Source organism: Crinia signifera, chromosome 4 (assembly GCF_055691185.1).
Source record: "Crinia signifera chromosome 4, ASM5569118v1, whole genome shotgun sequence".
NCBI lineage: Eukaryota > Metazoa > Chordata > Amphibia > Anura > Myobatrachidae > Crinia > Crinia signifera.
Genome location: NC_139220.1, coordinates 145,319,916 through 145,339,699, shown reverse-complemented (window position 1 = coordinate 145,339,699; position 19,784 = coordinate 145,319,916). Strand labels below are relative to the sequence as shown.

Here is a 19,784-nt window from a genome sequence, read left to right as displayed (position 1 = left end):
GTAACACTGAATTGGTCAATGGTTTGTTTTTGTTTAATGGCACAAAAGACTTAGAGTAAAATAAGTAAATACTGTAAACTAACAGTTTAACATTCTTGCAATGAAAAGCAAAACAAAACCGTATCCATTCCAGAATTTTATACAACCCTGTAAATTAGAAAAACCTGCAATCTATAAAACAGTGCAAATACACAGATTCTTAAAATGTTTGTTGGATGAAAACAATAGACCAGATCCACTCTGGCAGCATAAAGAAGCACTAAAACTTCACTACAAAGTTCTGAGATGCTGCAAGGAGTGGCGCAAACATTGAATAAAACGTCCGAAAACTGGTTGCCATGTGTATAAAGCTTGTTGGGATGTTCTCCTCAATTTTAGGATATAGAATGCAAAGGTTAGATTAAATCAAGTCTTACTTCATTATCATGAGGTGGTAATTGGTACAGGAGCTGTTTGATTCTAAACTTTTCACCCACACTGTTGACATAAGGAACCTTTTCCTCTGGCAGACATGCAAAATATAGCTGAACCTGGGGGGGGGGGAAAGAAATACCATAAGAATAAATAAACTACTGTCATAGCCAATGAAAATATTGATTAATCTAAAATGAAATGTTAACTGTTCACACCTTTTATCTGCATTTTACATTAGGTAGCTTTGGGCTTATGTGATAATCAGCATCATGTGTGTCAGCCGAGCACAAGTAGGTGACAGTCAGTTTGCACCCAGCTGCTGAATTGCTACTCTGGAATGCAGTTACTATTAGGGGTATCATAAATTATGCACATTTAATGTGGTCATTATACCCACCTCCTCCAAAACTAGTCAACAAGTCCATGGAAATTCCTACATTACTATCCACAATTACTTTGCATAACGTGAGAAGCCATCTAGAAAACAGCCCCTATAAACAGGTTTAATTTGCTTCTTGAATTTTACACATCGGTGAGACAAAAGCTGCTTTGTCAGCTCCTGCTGCTAGGGTTCATCCCCAGCCACCGATTTCATTGCTTCCATCTGAGCTTTTTTCAGAGGACCTTAAGTCAACTTCATGGGAGGGGTCAAATTCAAAACATGTTTTAGCCAGATGTCAGCTTCTACTTTAAAAAGTGCCACAGGTTAACTGATCAGACTTGTCCAAAACTAAAAAGTTTATGTCCCTTACCATTAAACCATGTCAAAACAATAAACAAAAAAGGTGCAATAGTTACACTTTTGGTTTTCAAGCAATTCTTTGATTTTGATATGCCAAATTACAAGTTTCACATATTATATCTACATACTATGCAAGACCTAGACAGTAAATATTAGGAGGACATTATTTTCAGAATCCAAGTAACCTACCCATAGGTCTTTGAATTAAGGTAAGGTACTACGAAATCAGTGAGAAACCTACAAGGATAGGACATAAAAGCTCCACACAGAGAGGTCCCTGGTTGTAACTGAACTCATGACCCCAGTGCAGTTTTGGCAGCAATACTAAACATGGAGACACTGTGCTGCCTACCAAAGAATTAGGTGCAAATTAAAGACTAAAAAAAAAAAAAAAACACAACACTACGAGAAGTAATTTGAAAAAAATAAAATAAAAAAACCTTGTTTGGCAAAAGTGTTTTTTTATAGGCTATAAAATGACAGTGCAGTAATCATTTATGTCAGTGCAGTAATCATTTATGTATCAAGTAGCGAGTCTGTATGAAGTTATATTACATATATTACACTGCTCTTTAAATTGGGAACAAAACAAGAATTGTTCTAATAACAGAGCTATAGTTGTGTAAGCAAACCTTAAAACTTGCAGCGCAACTTACATCTTACGCAAAACCTTCATTTACATACTTTTATCCATTTATGCTACAGAACCTGTAAATCACGTATAAAACTAAAAAAACTGCCAAGTTACCCTTACCTGTTCAGGACGAAGACCAGGTGGAACCCAAGTGTACTCCTCCATAGCACAACCGGAGTCATCATCAGAAGTGGAGCTTCGCTGGCAACCATACGTGAGCTTGCTAACTTTATGCTCCATCGCCATAGGCAAATAATGGAATGCTCTCTTCAGGCTCTGCTAGCTCATTAATTGCTCTGAAAAAAAGGACAACATTATGGTAAATTTAAATCTGAAGAATATTTATAAGGCATTTGCAATATATACACAAATAAAACATTATCTATATGAACACACACAGACATACATCTACAAAACATACACACTTTAAAAGGAAAAAAAATGCAAGTTTCATGGGCTGCCAAATGATAATGTGAAATGAATAGATGCCATTGTATATACCAGAAGCCTGCTCCTCAGATGTCCTCTCTGAAGAAGGGATTTAAGTGGTCTGGAAAGCTCATTTACAACATCAATGAATAATTTTCACATAGGTTCATGGGTGGGAAATTGTTCATTTACAACATCAATGAAACATTTTTACAAAGGTTGATGGGTATCGCAGGTCAAACCCCCCCCCCCCCCCCCCCCCCAAAAAAATTAAAACTTTTTAATAATTATTCTCAGTAATGAGAGTAACTATTGCCAGTGATGAGAGAAGCAATCGGGTAAGCACATTTATTGATTCATTAATACACCGTAACGCTAAAGCATTACCTAGTTCTTCACTTAGTTTATATTGTACCAAAGTCCCAAACCCTAAAAAGACAAAATGATTTCACAAGTACCTTCTAAGAGCTGGGAAGAACCATTTCACATTCCAAAAATGATAATAAAATGGAGTGAGAGAGAGACCGCACAGCAACAAAGGAGGCTACAGTTTCTCCCTATAGGGAGGATGACCTTTTGGCCTTGGGTAATACTGAGATACAGTATTATCCCTTCCACCACTAAGGCTTAAACAAACTTATCTTCAACAGGTGCAGCTCAAAATCTCACACCAGCCAACTGTTCACAAGTTTTCAATCCAAACCTATTTTAGAAGCCTTTAATTACATTCACATGGTAATACCAGTGATGTAGATATGTATGTTATTATTCCAATGTATTGAACACTATTAGGTACAATTACTAAAACTTCTGAAAATGAAAAGCGGTGATGTGGTCCATAGCAACCATATTCTGTATTATCATTTTCTAGGATGCAATAGAGAAATGATAGAATCAGATTGGTTGCTATGGGCAACATTATTTTGTAGTGAGCGTTCCTGGCCGCTAACAGGTAGGTGGCTAAATGGATGAACGGAGAAGGTTTCTCTTGCGAGTGTCCTTGTGGTTGTGTACACAAGATTGCTCATATAAAAGACCATACTCTGATGAAGAATCTACAATAACCATAGGGCTGGTGTCAGATTTCATGGAGCAAAGGACACACCAAGCAGTGTACTACATTGTCTAAAGATGATAAAGTTCTGCATCTCAGTCCTATCCCATTAAGACACAAGGTTTTACACCAGGGGAAGGTCTGATATTAGTATGCAGAAAGGGCTATGGCAAAAGATGCTAAAGCGGTCATAGGATCTATAGACAATGTTTTATAGTTACATGAATGTAGAGGTTGCAATATAATAATGTTACAGGCCAGACATCATTTCTCTGTAAATCATTGTTTGTATCGTTACTGGAGGTATAAATTACAGAATTGACAAGTACTAAAAGCATTACATATTGGGGGTAATTCAGGTTGATTCGCAAGGCAGTGAATTTGCAGCCTTACAAGTACACCAAACCCCGCCTTGCGAATGGTGGCCTGGCTGCCACCCATTTGCAAAGGCGATTCCCTCACAGGGCCTGCAAATGGATCTTGCACAGTAACATCCATATGCAGCCTAGTTCGATCCATTGTCATCATTCGATGGTCGGCGACATACGAGTTATGGCAAAGGTGCACAACCAAACCCCTCCACTTGGGTGCATGTGCCCATCGAACACCCTGTTTTTTTTCAAGGCATCTAATTTATACAATGCTTTTGCAGTTAAACTTGGCCTTATAGCATGAAAATACATATAATCTGTGAAAATATATAGTCCTATATATTTTTGAAGGGGAAAAAAAGCACTTATTGGGGGGTTTGGTTTCACCTTCCTAAGGCAGGTAAAACCAAATCCCTGATAATTAGCCCCATCAGCTGTACTTACCCAACAGGATGCCACCTTTATTATCCGCGATAAAGGCAACTGCTTTCGCAAACCAGAGACTAGTAAGATTGCCACTTCTCACAGTTCTTTGCACCATTGTCAAACTCAACACACTGCCCAACTGTGCATCACAGGACAGGCATGGCTAGCCACTCAATCACTGTTTTGTATATGCATTGTCCACTATAGCGAGAGCATAATATAAAATTGTCCATTACATATATATAGGCCAATATTTTCTTTGAAAGGGACGCAATACATAAAGTAGAATGCTTTAGTATATGGAATTGCAGCTTAATTATGCTGCAAAAAGAAAGGACACCTTCTAGTCGCACAACTTTTCCTCAAAATTTGAGATTTCTTGAAGAGTTTGTAAACTACCTTATGGATATAAAATAAAGCATAGAACATTTTTCTTAAAAGAAAATATGTTCTATTTCCTTTTTATTTTTTTCTGGGGAAATCCAACAGTAGAGACATCACCTTGGCAAAGGCAGTAAGGCTCAACTGTTTAACGTTCTCAGGCTTAGAAGCAGTTACAAAGAAGGTCTTATCCATTTGAAACATGATGGTTTAACCAGACTGAAATATTAGCATCTGCATACAGTACAGACACTGTGATCCATGTATAATGGCAGAGTTGTCTCCACAGCTGCTTACTTGCACTTACATCTTAAAGACTTCACCACACATTCATGATGCAATAAGCGTATTCAAATTATTATACAGGCCAGTGAAAAGGGGTACTTTACAGAAACATTCAGTACTTTGGTAATTCTACAGCAGATTTATTTGATTGAATGTTATTATAGCCGTGGGATGTAAAATTTATAAGTAGTAACTGAATTCAGAGTGTATAATGTTTAATTATTTTATGCTGGAAGTGAAAAGGCTTCTCCATAGCAGATGTCAAAAAGTAAAAAATTTGTACGAATAGTCAGGTAAACATGGCCCTTATGACATCATACAGATGTATTGTACAATGCATTCTCAAAAGGTGTTTTCAGAAGCAGAGCACTAGGATTATGCAAAACTACACAGAAGCCCTGGACATGGTTGGAGTTGTGCTAAACTCTGAGTGACATCACGTCAATCACTTCCACCAAGGTTTTGATGCAGCATCCTACATAAGAGGTTGCTGGCTACAGAACCTCCTACTATGTAACAAGGAGAGCATGGCACCTGGCTGTTATGTCACTGCCAAATGCTGCACCCCTAGTGTAAGCAACGGAGGATGCCATTCAGTCCACCAGCAAGAGATGGGGCTCCGCTTCAGTGTGTGGATGCATGGAAGCAAGGAATGCCACTGCAGTGTCAGTGGCACCATCTACGGCACCCTGGGCATGCAGAAATGTACACAATCCTACTTCTTGTAACATTTCATAGAATAGTCATTTTAATAATTTCAAATAAGGTATAACAAAGATACTGTACAGTTAATTTAGCATTCCGACAAGGCTGTCCCACAGTTTTGCCCATGCCACATTGCCAGCGGTGATCACAGAGCATAGGGCAAATGGCAACTCGTTATCCCACCTATTCAATAAGAGTTGGCCTTTAACAGATTATCAGAGGCATGACCTCAAAAGCTTAACTCTCAGAGCAGAGACTGCACACTTTGTAAGTTATTGTTTCCTCTGTGCTCATATATACAATTACTGGTTGTTTTTGTAATTTGATTATATCCATTAGTTGTGCAATCCTATTGCCTTAAATGAACATCAGGTAATAACCTCCATAGGTTTTAACTAAATCAATAAAATCCCTGGAATTGAGAACATGAGTAGTTTACTCTCATGAGATTAAAAAATATGAAGTTGCAGTGTGTTACTTTCTTAAAACTATTTTAGAAACAATGACCTAAGAATACATTAATCACCCACTGAAGCAGTGTTACTTGGTACTAGCTAAATTTGGATTTCTTTTTTTTTAGGATTTAGATCTTCTATATGTTCATTTAAACTTCAGAAATATATCACTTTAGAAACGGTCAAGATTCATCAAGGGTTAATACAGAATTGACATATTGATGCTCAGTCTACTAAAAGCACAAGAAACATTTTTACATATATAATATTTCCCTTTAAAGTGATACATGCAGCAAATCTGGTGAATAGAACGGAGAGCTGAAGCAGTCATACAAGGGAATGCTTTTACAGTTGTATATGTTCTTCAAAGGAAGTGGTAAATTGCTGGCCATGTCAGTGGCAGTGAGCATGTACAAACCAGCTCAGCAGCTGTAAAAACTAATCCTCAGAACTATTTTGATGCAGGGACTTTAATGTATATATAAAATGCTGCTTTGGAAATATAGATTTGCATATTATGAATGCCAGATATCTTGCAACATTACTGGTTTATCTACCAATTTGTAATTAAAAGGAAAAATCATTAGGAGGATCTCATTAAATGCTGGGAATGGGTACTATTTTACTCAAACATATATAGGAACTAAAGGGGTGTACACACGGAGAGATTTTGGCTAATGGACAATTTGACTAAGCAATTTTGGGAGAGATTTTGGCTAGATGCACTGGAGATTTTGACAAAGTAATTTTGTCTAAAGGAGGCCACACACGCACCGATGCGGGCGGTGTGATGCTGTACGATGGGGTGCGCGCTCCCGCGGCACCTCATCGTACAGTACAAAAAGTATGTGCTGCATATACTTTTTGTACTAGCTTTTTCTAGCACAGCATCGCATGCACAAGGCATACGATGCGATGCTATGTGTGCTAGTTAAGCCCACAACGCACGCCGGGATCGGTGCGTGTGTGGGCTGCATTAGGAATGATAGTCTATGATCTACTCAAAATTGCCTTGCCTGCACAGTCAATCTATGCTAAGCAATCTCTGCTAAGCAATATTGACTAAGCAGGAGAAAAATAGGGAGATTTTGGCTAACCTTCTAGGAGATTTTGACTATCTAGTCAAAATCTTCTGTTAAAAGTTCTCCATGTGTGTGCACCCCTTAATACATTTTTTGATCACTTTTTATACATTTAACCAATATATTATTAAATATCAGAGATGAGCAAAAGTATTAGCCAGGCTCAAAAGTCACATGGCTTTGTACGGTAAAAAAAAGTTTGAGATTTGACATATATATTACAAGTTATTTATATAGCGCACACATATTCCGCAGCGCTTCACAGAGAATATTTGAACATTCACATCAGTCCCTGCCCCAGTGGAATTTACAATCTATATTCCCTACCACATGTACATGCACACTTATTCTAGGGTTAATTTATTCTAGGGTTAATTTTGTTTGGGAACCAGAGTACCTGGAGGAAACCCACGCAAGCACAGGGAGAATATGCAAACTCCATACAGTTAGGGCCATGGTGGGAATTGAACCCATGACCTCATTGCTGTGAGGCAGTAATGCTAACCATTACACCATCTGTGCTGCCCCAATACAGATATACAGTCCATTTAACTACCTGAGACACTATTCCAACAACCCAGCATTTTGACCTGGGTTAAAAGAAGGGTTAATCCCGGGTGACTCCACACTATGGAGGAGGCATCGCTTGGGAGACAGCATCAGCTCCAAGAACTGTCTACTCCCTCGCCCATGATGATGCACTATCACTCAGCCCCGCCCCCATCTTACATCAGCAACCCGGGTCACTCCTGGTATGGACCAGTGGTCAAATCCCAGGTGCGACCTGGCATTTGTGATTGGTGGTAATAGAAAAGTTAATAAAAAGAAAGATAAAGTGGACAGAGAAATTACCAGCCAATCAGCCCATAACTATCAATTTCAAACAGTCTGCAACTGACAGTTAGGAGCCAATTGGTTTTGCTACCTTCTCTCTTCCCACTTTATTTCTATCCATGCAAAGAGGTGGCAAGGTGAGTTTATGACATTTCAAATTGCACAGAGTTTTTAGAGACACTAGTGTATATTTATTGATGTGTCCACTATAGACAACCGGTGTGGCTTAGAATTATTACCACAACATACCATTAGCCAGATGCAAGAAATTGCATTGTGTTTCAATTAAAATCTGCAAGAATGGGAGTAACAATGTTTAGGATTACACCACAGCCATGGTAGTATATGGAATTTTAGCCTATTAAAATTAGTGTGGTTATCCAGAGCATTAGCGAAAAGACAGATGTCCAAAACAAAAGGATGAAACAGAACAACAAAACATACAAACAAGCAATAAGACACCAGGGTATTCTGCTACCGGCAAGTCTAGCAAACTAGTGTACATTTACATTTAGACCTCTTGCAGCTAAAGGATAGTTCTTTAATAACCGAGAAACTTCTCTATATTTCCACAAAAGACTAATAAATGTTGAGTTCTTATGGTAGGGAGGAGGTGGAGCTACAGTTTATTGATTGAAAGCATCACAAGTAGTTAGTTTAGTGAACAATAAAGCTTCAGTAGCCAACATTCCCTGGTTTCTGGGATTTGTCCTCTCCTGACCTTTAGGAAACAGCTAGATGACTATTCCAATGTACACAGATATTTACATCTCACACTGTCACCTGCTGGACTGAACAACACTTTTGTCTTTTATATTACATTGAAACTGATTTCGAAGGGTGAGGGGCCTTCAACAGCTTAAAGGGATATGGAATAGTAGGGATGACAAAATTCTTACTTTCTAGTAATGCCTATAAAAACAAAAGCAAGCAGTTTAAAATCCATACATCTTAAAATTAAATATTTAAATTCTGCATTGGATAGCATAAAAGAACCTTTCTAAAGGACCTGAACGTTCCTGTTTCTTTTGTGCAACCAGGTTAAACAGAAGCAGTGGCATGTACAACAAAATAAAGCATTTCCCTGAATACATTGCTGAAAAGGGAAACCATGGTCATTCAAAGTTGAAACTTAAAGCTTACCCAGACCACCTGCAGATCAGACAGGCTAAATGACAAAACGTACACATGCAACATACAAATGCAACGTCTGTTCTATAAAGGGGATCAAATTTGGGGCTATCTTGTATGTCATCTAGAACAGAGGCACCCTGAGCAGCTCAGCCAGACCTGGCCCCTCTTACCTTACAGATCCATAGACAAGGCATCAACATCCAATTAACCTCACTTATTTAAAACCTTGAGGAGATTAAGTACCTGCACTGAACTCCGGGTAATATAATTATATATAGCAAAGTACAAATGAGAATGTTTAAATCTATGCTCTATACACTGTGGAAATGCCACATATATTTGTGGTTTCTATCACAATTTCTTACATTAAATGTCTCATTAACGGTTTCAAAATCAAACTACATAATAGAAACTTTGTAAAACAAAGCTTTAGAAGTATTAAAAAAAAAAAAAAAAAAGTACAAAATCTAAAAAAAACCAGACAAGAAAGGATTAATAATCTAAATCATGTTTGAACTAGAGCTTGTTCTCACCTTTAGTGGCAACACACAATCACTGGAAAGATGTTTTCTGTATCCAATAAGGCAAAGTCTGCTGTTGAAGTTCCACTGAGCAGCTATAAACATTCCAGGGTATGACTCTGCTCAGTTTGTTTCCATCCTCTCTAAAGCACTGCAAACCAGACCCCTACCTGTACTTATAAAGAGCCAACCCCTCTACTTACTCATACTGTCACTAGCCCAGCCCCCCATTCATCCCTTTGCTTACATAGAATTCCAACAACAGTGAAGTCAGATGGCCACCAGCAATCCCAACTTCCTTTACCTAAAGCCTATACATATAAAATGTGCCCACTCCTCTGTGCATCAAAAGCAAAAAGAAAAACCTACCAGTGACTGCTCTTGAAAACACACCAGGAGGTTCTTTATATAAACAGACATAGATGTGAGCAAAACATTCCTGCCTGACAATGTGGAAACAAATCCCCCTTGCACAGTATGTACAACTAATAAGAGGCACTGATCTTTCTACCGATGGTATTTTCTTCAAAAATCAAAACTATCTGTACACGTGTGGCTACAAATAGGATTAAATAAATGTAAATCTATGGACAAAATAAAGTACAGAAAAATAAAATCTAATCATTTTGTACTCTTTCCTCAACATTAATTAGCTTTTGTGTGTGAAGGGGCCTACACATGGGGAGATGCTGAAGCATACGGAGCAAAGCATACGGAGCAATGCTCAGGACCTTCAGCAAGATCGCACAGCATGCAGTGATGGGTCAGCGCTGTGTGCTGAACAATCTGTCAGGGCCAGTGTTCTCCGGCAAGAACACTGGCCATGACCAGCTATTATAGATTTATCCAGCATGCTGGATATTTATTGCCGGACGATATCGATGTTTGGGGCCGTGCATCGCTACCACCCCTACACAAGGAGCGATGTAGGGGCAATTTATAAACATTTTAGTAAGATCGCTAGAAAAATGCCCTCAAATCACGCCATGTGTAGAACCCAAAGTTATAAACAGTTTACTGATATTTCCCTCTGAAGTCCTTCAAACACTGTTAATTTTAAAAAGTCGATGAATTTTTAATTTTTTTTAATTTTTTTTAATTTTTTTTAAAATGGCTAGCAAGATTGTAATATAGCATGTCACACAAGTTACTATTATGTGAACAAATTCTTTAGCATATAAATCCATTTATCTGTTCATTATCTTCATTGACAAGACAGTGAATTCTACTTAAAAACGTTTTAGATGGATAGGAATAAAAGAGAAAAACGATTAAACCTAATTTTCAAGAAGCAAAAGCCACATACTAAAATCATAAAGTGTGAAGTTGAGTCGGTCAAGGCGGTATTAGTCCAGGTTAAAAGTAAACAGTGATTAGTAGGCTGCTACTGTATGACAGTTACAGGTCAGTAATGCTGTTTAATCTACACAACAAATTTGCATTGGCCATGCCCCCCAAGAGAACACACATATGAACCAATCCAAGCTTGGCATATATGGTGTTTAGTGCTCCTTATGAGGCAAAAACTGTTTCTTATTCACTATTAGACCTATGTGATCTAAGCACAAGGTTTACTGGGAAGAAAAAAAAAAAAGTTTTGGGGATTATTAAAGGGGTATCCTGTATCCTATTCGCCTCATGCATCAGAGTCTGACAAATCTTTCTACAATCTAGTAGCCAGAGTGTGGAAAAGCAGGTCAGCATCATCTAAGCAGACACAAGCAAAAGGCCAACAGACAATGTCGACATGAGTTTTCACCCTTTTTTGTGTCAATGTCGACACCCGAGCAAGAAGACCCCCAATTAGTGTATCACTTCTGCTCAAATTGTTCGCTTCGCTTGTCAATTTTAGGGGCTCTGCTACCGCTACCGTTCTGCACACTGTACCATTTCCAATCAGACCCCACATGGAAAAACTAATTGAGAAAAATCCCCCAAAACTCATGTTGACAGTTTCATGTGTCGACCACAGCCATGTTGACCTACTGGTTGTTTCCATCTTTTGACCATAGGTTGACTTAGCCACTGTCTATCAGCCATTCGTACAGCAGAGCTAGTACAGGCCCGGCAGCACATGCAATACAGGAGTGCCCACAAATCTCCTCTTGGGTTGACAAAGATCTTCTTTCTTCCTCCATAATCTGCTTGCCAGGCAGAGACATTTATGATCAAATCAGATGTTCTGGTTTTAGTCTATTGTTGCATTACATGAGATAACATGGTGAAGTATATCAAACGTAAGGTTATTGTCCGTGGGGAAAGATAAGCGCATTCTCTGTACTGCTAGCACTACTCATCTAGCTGGCTGCGACGTCTCTGTAACCAGTCACAATGTGCACTTAGCATATCACCAATGATGGCAGAAACAATAATGCTAGCAGCTGTACACAAATACAATCTCCTACCACATTAATGTGTACATGTGGTTACCAATTATTCATACACACGCGCACACACACACACACACTTTTATAACCTGGACTTCAGGGGCCTACACACGGGGAGATGTTGCTGAGCGATCTGAGCAATGTACTGCAGATGGCTCAGCACACAGCAATGCGTCAACGCTGTGTGCGGAGAGATCTGTCAGGGCCTGTGTTCTCCAGTGAGAACACTGCCTCTGCCTGGTCATATTATTACATTTATCCAGCATGCTGGATCTTACAATCGCTGGGCGATAGCGATGTGCGGTGCCAGGCATAGCTATGGCCCGTACACATAGAGCCCTGAAATTGCCCCATGTGTAGGCCCCTTTATACACACACACACACACACACACACACACACACACAGGTAACAAATTATAATGGGTGCTGGTTCGCTGCATATTGTACAAAACCTGCACGGGGGGGGGGGGGGGGGGGTGAGAACAAGCTTCAAATGCTCTGCTTAAAGTGAGGACAAAGTACAAGGTTTTGTTTATACTTTTAACAAGTATTGTTATTCAACCCCTATGTGTATGAATCCTGCTTTATATCGCATGGATTTACTTCTCATACTTGGCACTTGCCGTATAGTAAATACTGCTGGCATGTATGGGAACCAATTGCAGTGCAGCCATTGAGCATGTATACTTAGTGGGTGGCTAGAATCGCATTTCTCATCTGATAATGGAATACAGATCTTTCTTAAAAACCCTTTTATACTGCAACCTGCAGTCTGCATGGATGTTTGGGGACAGGGACCATGCATTCTCTGCTGCGGTCTGTAATCAATGCAGACAGCAGTGTTGCCAGTGTAAAGTTGACTGGATGTCAAGCAGAGTGCGATATCTATTCACCGCACAGAGACGGAGGATAGGGGCATCCCAGAAAGAGCTTTTCAAAGTGCTGGGCACCCCGATTGGCAGATTTTCCAGAGTTTGGGTCTTTCAGTGCCAGTCTGAAAGACCCTGCTCCCATGTGAATTTTTAAAAAGTGCCAACCCGAGAATATCCTGGGTCAGCATGAAATGTACAGGTGGTAAGATCTCGGGTCTGATCTGGATTGGAACAGTGTTCCAAATACCAGGTCAGATTCTGGATTTTGATGCAAGTTTGGTATTACAATGTAGCAACACTCCAAAAGATCATTACATGGCATAAACAAAATAGTGGCTCTGCACATAGGGCCTTATTCTGATCGGTGCGGCCCGATCAGAATATGCGGCCACGACCGTGCAGGTGAATCCCCGCCTTCCATATGGATCGCCACCTCCGTCCGTACGCGGATATGTGGCGATCCGCATGAAATTGGACGGGGATACGCCTCCTCCGTCTTGGAAGCAGCCCCTGCATTCGATGGTCGCCGAACATCGAATGCAGGGCCGCACGCTCCACCAGGTCCCGCCACACAAGACCACACGGACACTTGTCCGTGTGAAATCATGTATGGGGGCGGGCAGCTGACATCCGGCGATGTCAGATGCCCGCCCCCTACACACGCGTCACGGCCTCATTACCATGCATACGCCCCGCGTTTGCATGGGAACGCCCATGAAACGCGGGGCGTATGCATAGGGTAATGAGGCTAAGTAGCCCCTTACGCCCCTCTACGCCCCCTGTGCGGCGTCTCAAGAATACGTGCGGCGAAATCGCCTGCACATGTGCAGAGTGACCTCTGCACATGCGCAGACGATCACCATCAGCGGGACGACCGCATGCGGAGAAATCCGCACCGATCAGAATAAGGCCCATAGTGAATCAGTGAAAATAAAGATTACTAATGAGTTTGAATGTTTTTTTCTCTTTTAACCATACCATGTAATAAAAGGCTAACGCTGCTCCTCTATGGGCAGAATTCAAGTGTTGTGTGTGCGCCAATAGCCAGTAGATGGCACCCGGCAGAGCAATTCAAAATGTTGCTCCGTTCAGGTGCGCACAGCCACCAGCACCAATGTTATGGTCGTGACGTTCCGTCATTTTGATGGGCTAGTAACAAGTAGTATATAAACTGGTTCAGTTTCAATCAAGATAGTGCATCTCCATCAGTCTGATTCATAAAGTTAAGTATTTATTAGGAATGCAATAATGTTCCTATCTTAAATAGATCATGGTTCATAGAACGTAAGTTTTTTTACACCTGCAGTTATCATAAGACTTTTCTCATTTACAATGAATGGGTCCATTATGTCCAAAAATCGGCCATATTTGCGATCTAGAGAATGTTTACTTTCATAGCCAGCCTTGAAGGAAAATGATTGAGAGCTATGCCTTCTGCAGACTCCCCGCACTGCCTGTTCTGGACATAAGTCAACAAAACCATAACACACTGCTGGAGGTTTCTAGCATCCAGCAATTCACAGTGCTCAGCCTTATAAACTGTAACTCAGCCCGAAAAAAAAAACCCTATCACAAAACACTAGAAAAAAAATGCATGTATGTAACGTTTGTAAGACACACTTTTTTTTTACGATTTCCTACTTTAGCTTTATTAGAGGGGTCTATGTATCTTACACTAGACCACGAATACTCAAACAGAATACGAACCATTTAGTATAAGATGACAAGCGTTCCAGTTTACACATGGTAAAATCCAGAAGAAAGAAGAAGTAATACTGGGCAACAACTAGTAATTCCTACAAATACTGCATATAAAGGATTAGCGCGGTTTCAAGTAAACAAAAAAAGTAATCCAATCAATGTCAACTACTTGATTCTTCATTTCCAAGACAAGCATAGCCTATAGGAAATGAGCATGGCTTTGCAAGATTTTGAGCAAGGAATATAGACAGAGGTCTATGTACTTGCCTTGGGGAAAGTCAAGATAATGTCGACAATGAAAAAATGCCAACCAACCAGCTACTGTTGTTTATTCAAACACAGCCTGTACCATAGCAGTTGGAAGCAGATTGGTTAGCACTTTATCTCCATCCACTTTATCTCTCCCTAAGGCTTAGTACATAGAATGTTTAGTCTAGATCAATCAGAATTTGATAAGATTGGAAAAGGTCCTTTATCTTTTTGGTGTAAATAGATTTTAAAATCTGTGTTAGAAAACATGATCAGGAGATAATCACAATCAACAAGCCCTGATACTCCACTCAAGAGGGCTGCATAGTTAAGGTGCCCACACACTAGAAAGATCTGCGATCATAAGATGTGCGCATAAATTAGCCTTCAAATCTTTTGTCCGATCTGGACAAATGATTTCAGGCAAGCGCACATCTTCACCAAAGAGAGAATATTTAATATAAGTGCACATGTAGCTTACCAAAGTCCTGTTGCTCAATGCTCAGTCACCCAAGCAAATGCCAGGCCTGAGCATGGACAGCTTTAATTCTTCACATTTGGGTGTTTGTGTTGCTATAATAATTTCTTTTAAAGTTTACCTATTAACAATCATTTCTAACAATTCTATATTCTGATATACATATAGACAGTGAAATTTGTTCCCTCTGAAGAGAACCCATCACTGCAAACTATAAAACAATCTCTAACATTGTAAAACCACAAGTTGTGTGCGGTATCCTCTGTCTCTCATTCATTAAATTTTTCGGGCCAGATTTTTTAAGCTTCAAAAGTGATAAAATGGAGAGTGATAAACAGCCAGCCAATCAGCTCCTGTCTGACATTTTTCAAACACAGTCTGTGGCATGGCAGGTAGGAGCTGATTGGCTGGTTGTTTATCACTCTACATTTTATCACTTTTGAAGCTTAGAGAATCTGGCCCTTAAGCTGGGTACACATCTATACAAAAGTCCCAACAGTCTTTCAATATCATAGGAGTGCATATGCATTTTTCAACCATGTTTTCTTGGAATAAAACTATTATTGTCCCATGACAAAAATTGGGATACGCACCCATGAGTATGGACTGAATATGGGCTTGGGGGTGGGGAGCAGAGGATGACCTCAAAGGCCTATACTTCACCCTTCTTTTACAATATTTATTCTAACTACACAATAGTTTCCAGCTATAGAGTTTTACGCAGTCCATAGATTTTGTAAAAAAAAAAAAAAAAAAGTGGGTAGGATAATAGGATAAACAAATGTGAGTTCTTTGTTTGTGCTATTATTTATAGTTTGTGTGGTAAATATACACAGGGCTTTCTGTCCACACAAATAAAAGGAGGTCATATAACAATGCTTCACACCTGGGGCTTATCTGGAACACTTGAGTGACCCTCCAACTCTCATGATCAACTTTTAGAATTTTGCCAGAATTCATGTTTCACAGTACACAATTCAGATTTTTTTGCACCATAAAGCACAACAGGTTTTGCATGTTAACATTGATGCTGTTGTAGGAAATATATTGATTATTTATACCCCACATCGCCAAAATAACCCAAGTTGCTGATGTAACAACATGGGATGAGGTGCGGTGTGAAAGCACCAAACCGTATAACCCGAGTAGAGCAACCTGACCTTTCGATCTGGGTTATAAACAGGGGTTAAACCCGCGTCGCTCTCTGTATAAATGTACGACCCAGGTTTATTGTGAATGCATCAGAGGCAGGGTTGAAAAGATACTGCATAACTTTATGAGGGACATATACATTCCCCATAATCTCTACAGGGTCTCTTCAGGTCACACACACACACAAAAAGGAGAATCCAATAATCTCATAAGAAAGTAGATTTTCAAAACAAAGCTCTGATTTTGGCATCATTAAATTTCAACTGATGTTTACAATATCTCTTCTTGATGAGGTCACATTCAAAAATATGTCTTATGTCATGTTGCGCATAAAACATGCCCCCACAAGGAGACTACAAAGCATCTACTTAATGAAGACCTTTAAAAACTAGGTATAGGTTATACATGGAAATTGCTTTGCAGTTCTACTCTTTCATTTTACTGTTGCCGGAATAAACTATACCATAGAGGACTGTTCTTGATGTGGACAGACAGAGACAACCACAAACCAGACAATCGTCCAAGTCATTGTAATGAACACCAAGAACACCTCTCAGAATTGCTGTTCAGAATCAAGGTAACATAAAATAGAGACATTGTGACTGTTGACTAATAATTTGTCTGGTACAGTATTGTGCCCAAACAAAGCCAGTTTCTCAAATGTAAAATAACAAAATAAAGATGGTTTTCAAACCATATACTAAAGAAGCAACACAAAACAATAACTCCAACCTAACAATCAGAAGGGCTTAAAAGTGAAGATAAGTATTTACTAAACACATTATACATTAAGATCTAAACACAGAGTACCTCAGGGGATGTTTTATGCCCAAACATTCAAAAAGAAAAACAAAGGGCTATTTCCAACCTTATGCATTGTTCACAGAAGGTGGTGACAAGATCATGAAATGAACTATATAGACAGGTGTTTTTAGCTTTGTATTATGCAAATCTGACTAAAACCTTTAATCCAGGTCTTGTCAGGATAAAGTTATACGTTTACAAATTAATAAAAAAAAAAAAAAAAAAAAAAGGTACTTTTTTAGTTTCACGGCGGCAGATATTGCATACAATGCGATATGATTTAGTACCTGTTCATAACCCCACTATCCACTATGGCATGGAGTTGATTTTATATAGTATGGAGAGCCCAAAGCGTGGCGAGTGGATGCAGATTACTTTACATGTATTCCGTGGCGAGAGCAGCAAGCCCCGCGAGGGGACACGGAATACATGTAAAGTAATGCTCGCTGCACTCGTCACACTATGTAAAATCAACTCCATGCCGTAGTGGATAGTGGAGTTATTAACAGGTACTAAATCGCATCGCACATCGAATCGTATGCAAATCGCATGCAATATTTCTGCCGCCATGAAACTAAACAAGTACCAAAAAAAAAAAAAAAAAAAAAAAAAAAAAACACAGCACAAAACTAGAATTTTAGATTTTTTTTTTTTTTTTTAGTTTTGTGCTGTGTTTTTTTTTTTTTTTGGTACTTGTTTAGTTTCATGGCGGCAGAAATATTGCATGCGATTTGCATACGATTCGATGTGCGATGCGATTTAGTACCTGTTAATAACTCCACTATCCACTACGGCATGGAGTTGATTTTACATAGTGTGACGAGTGCAGTGAGCATTACTTTACATGTATTCCGTGTCCCCTCGCGGGGCTTGCTGCTCTCGCCACGGAATACATGTAAAGTAATCTGCGTCCACTCGCCACGCTTTGGGCTCTCCATACTATATAAAATCAACTCCATGCCATAGTGGATAGTGGGGTTATTACCAGGTACTAAATCGCATCGCACATCGAATCGTATGCAAATCCCATGCAATATTTCTGCCGCCATGAAACTAAACAAGTACCCAAAAAAAAAAAAAAACACAGCACAAAACAAAAAAAAAACAAAACAAAAAAAAAATCTAAAATTCTATTGCAATACAAAAAAAAGCACAGCAGGCACACTTTCTAGACTGTTTATAAACAACCCATGGGACTTCAAGGTGGAGTTGCTACTAGAAATATTTCTCCTTTCTCTACTAGAGCACTGTAATCATTTTAGAATGAAACAAAAATAGCAATGTTACTTTTTTAGAAAAGTATTTGCCTTAATTACGGACAAAACTGCATCCCCTCGCATGGCTCACTACACTTCGGGAATATTATTTTATACTTGAGGACCAGGGTTGGGAACCACTGCCCTAGGGAATGGTAGGGCATTAAATACCGCCTGTCGGCACATGTCGGCTCTGAAAAACGTGAAAACCCCCACAAATCGACCTTTTGACTGTCGACCATCCCCATGTCGCCCCAAAATGGATGTAGACCATTTTGCTGTCTACCCATTGTCCGGCTACCCCCCTTTCACACCGAACAAATAACCTGGGTCCAACCAAAAGGTGTGCCGGGTCGACCTGGGTCTCTGTGCAGTGTGAAAGCACCATTTTCAAAAACCCGCTTTCAACAACATGGCATTCCGACCAGAGTTAAAAGGGGGGGCTTTACCTAGGTCAGAGCCGGGTGCCTGGGCAGTCTAAACAGGTAACGCAGGTCATGTTCACTGCTATGGAGGAGGCAGAAGCGTCACTTCATTGCTGCCCCATCCCCCTGTGTTCAAATCCTGGGTGCGACCTGGCATTTGCGATCTGAAAGGGGTATCAGATGGTTGCAGAGGTGTTTTAAAACGGTTTATCACTCCTGCATACACACCTAGACAATTGTTGCACCAATCAGCAGATATTGGGTGTATGTAGGTAGTATGTATACATACACCAGATATCGGCTGAATGGTCCAACTAATGTGATCTGATTGATCAGTATGTCAGATCTGAAAAAAAAACATACATGTGAAAATCTAATAGATCTGGTTGTAAGTTCCAGTATTTTATATTCATCACACATTGAAAACCATAAGATCCAATAAGCAGGTGACCACAATATTAGTCGGAGCAATAATTTTTTTATTAAGAAGTGGTAAATTCATAATATACTATTATTTGGGCAATGACATGGAAGCAGACAGTGCTACTTATTAGCATCTTTTCTGCCTTCCAGGTTTCCTTCCTTCCTTGGAAGTAGCACCTTTGTACAAAAGACCCACAGAGGAGGATGCATTGTATGGTATTGCAGTAAGATGTGAAATCGGTACATAAAATGACACATTGGTCCGCTCTGGAATTTCTCTCCTATTTGCAGAGTGGGTGATTTAGATTTAAAGCAGGTGGATGTGTGCCTGGGATTACACGGTTTATCAGCTCATGTTACTGATCTTTACATTTGTAAAATAAACTGTCACCTACAAGTAGCATAACAATAGCCCAGTCTTTAGACACCTCACACAATGAAGACATGACAAGATCCCTCACTTAGATCACTTCCCTTTTACTGACAGACATGTTTTAACTTGTCTACTCACTGGTAGTATACATTACTCTAGCAGTAAAATATGCTCACTTGTAGCTATTTGACATTGCA

General features: G+C 39.6%; 1 protein-coding gene across 3 annotated transcripts in view; it reads right to left on the bottom strand.

Annotated features, from left to right (window-relative positions):
- Positions 1–19,784, bottom strand: part of PRICKLE1 (prickle planar cell polarity protein 1) — a 75,438-nt gene that overhangs the window by 5,262 nt on the left and 50,392 nt on the right. For 2 of the 3 annotated variants that reach the window (XM_083182674.1, XM_083182673.1), the window contains 2 exons: positions 1,911–2,086; positions 417–530 (listed from right to left, as the gene is read on the bottom strand). In XM_083182674.1, the coding sequence (XP_083038800.1) occupies positions 417–530; positions 1,911–2,036 (240 nt within the window). In that variant the 5' untranslated portion in view covers positions 2,037–2,086. Of the gene's footprint in view, positions 1–416; positions 531–1,910; positions 2,087–9,479; positions 9,614–19,784 lie in introns of those variants that run through there. The other variant, XM_083182675.1, reaches the window with a different exon arrangement.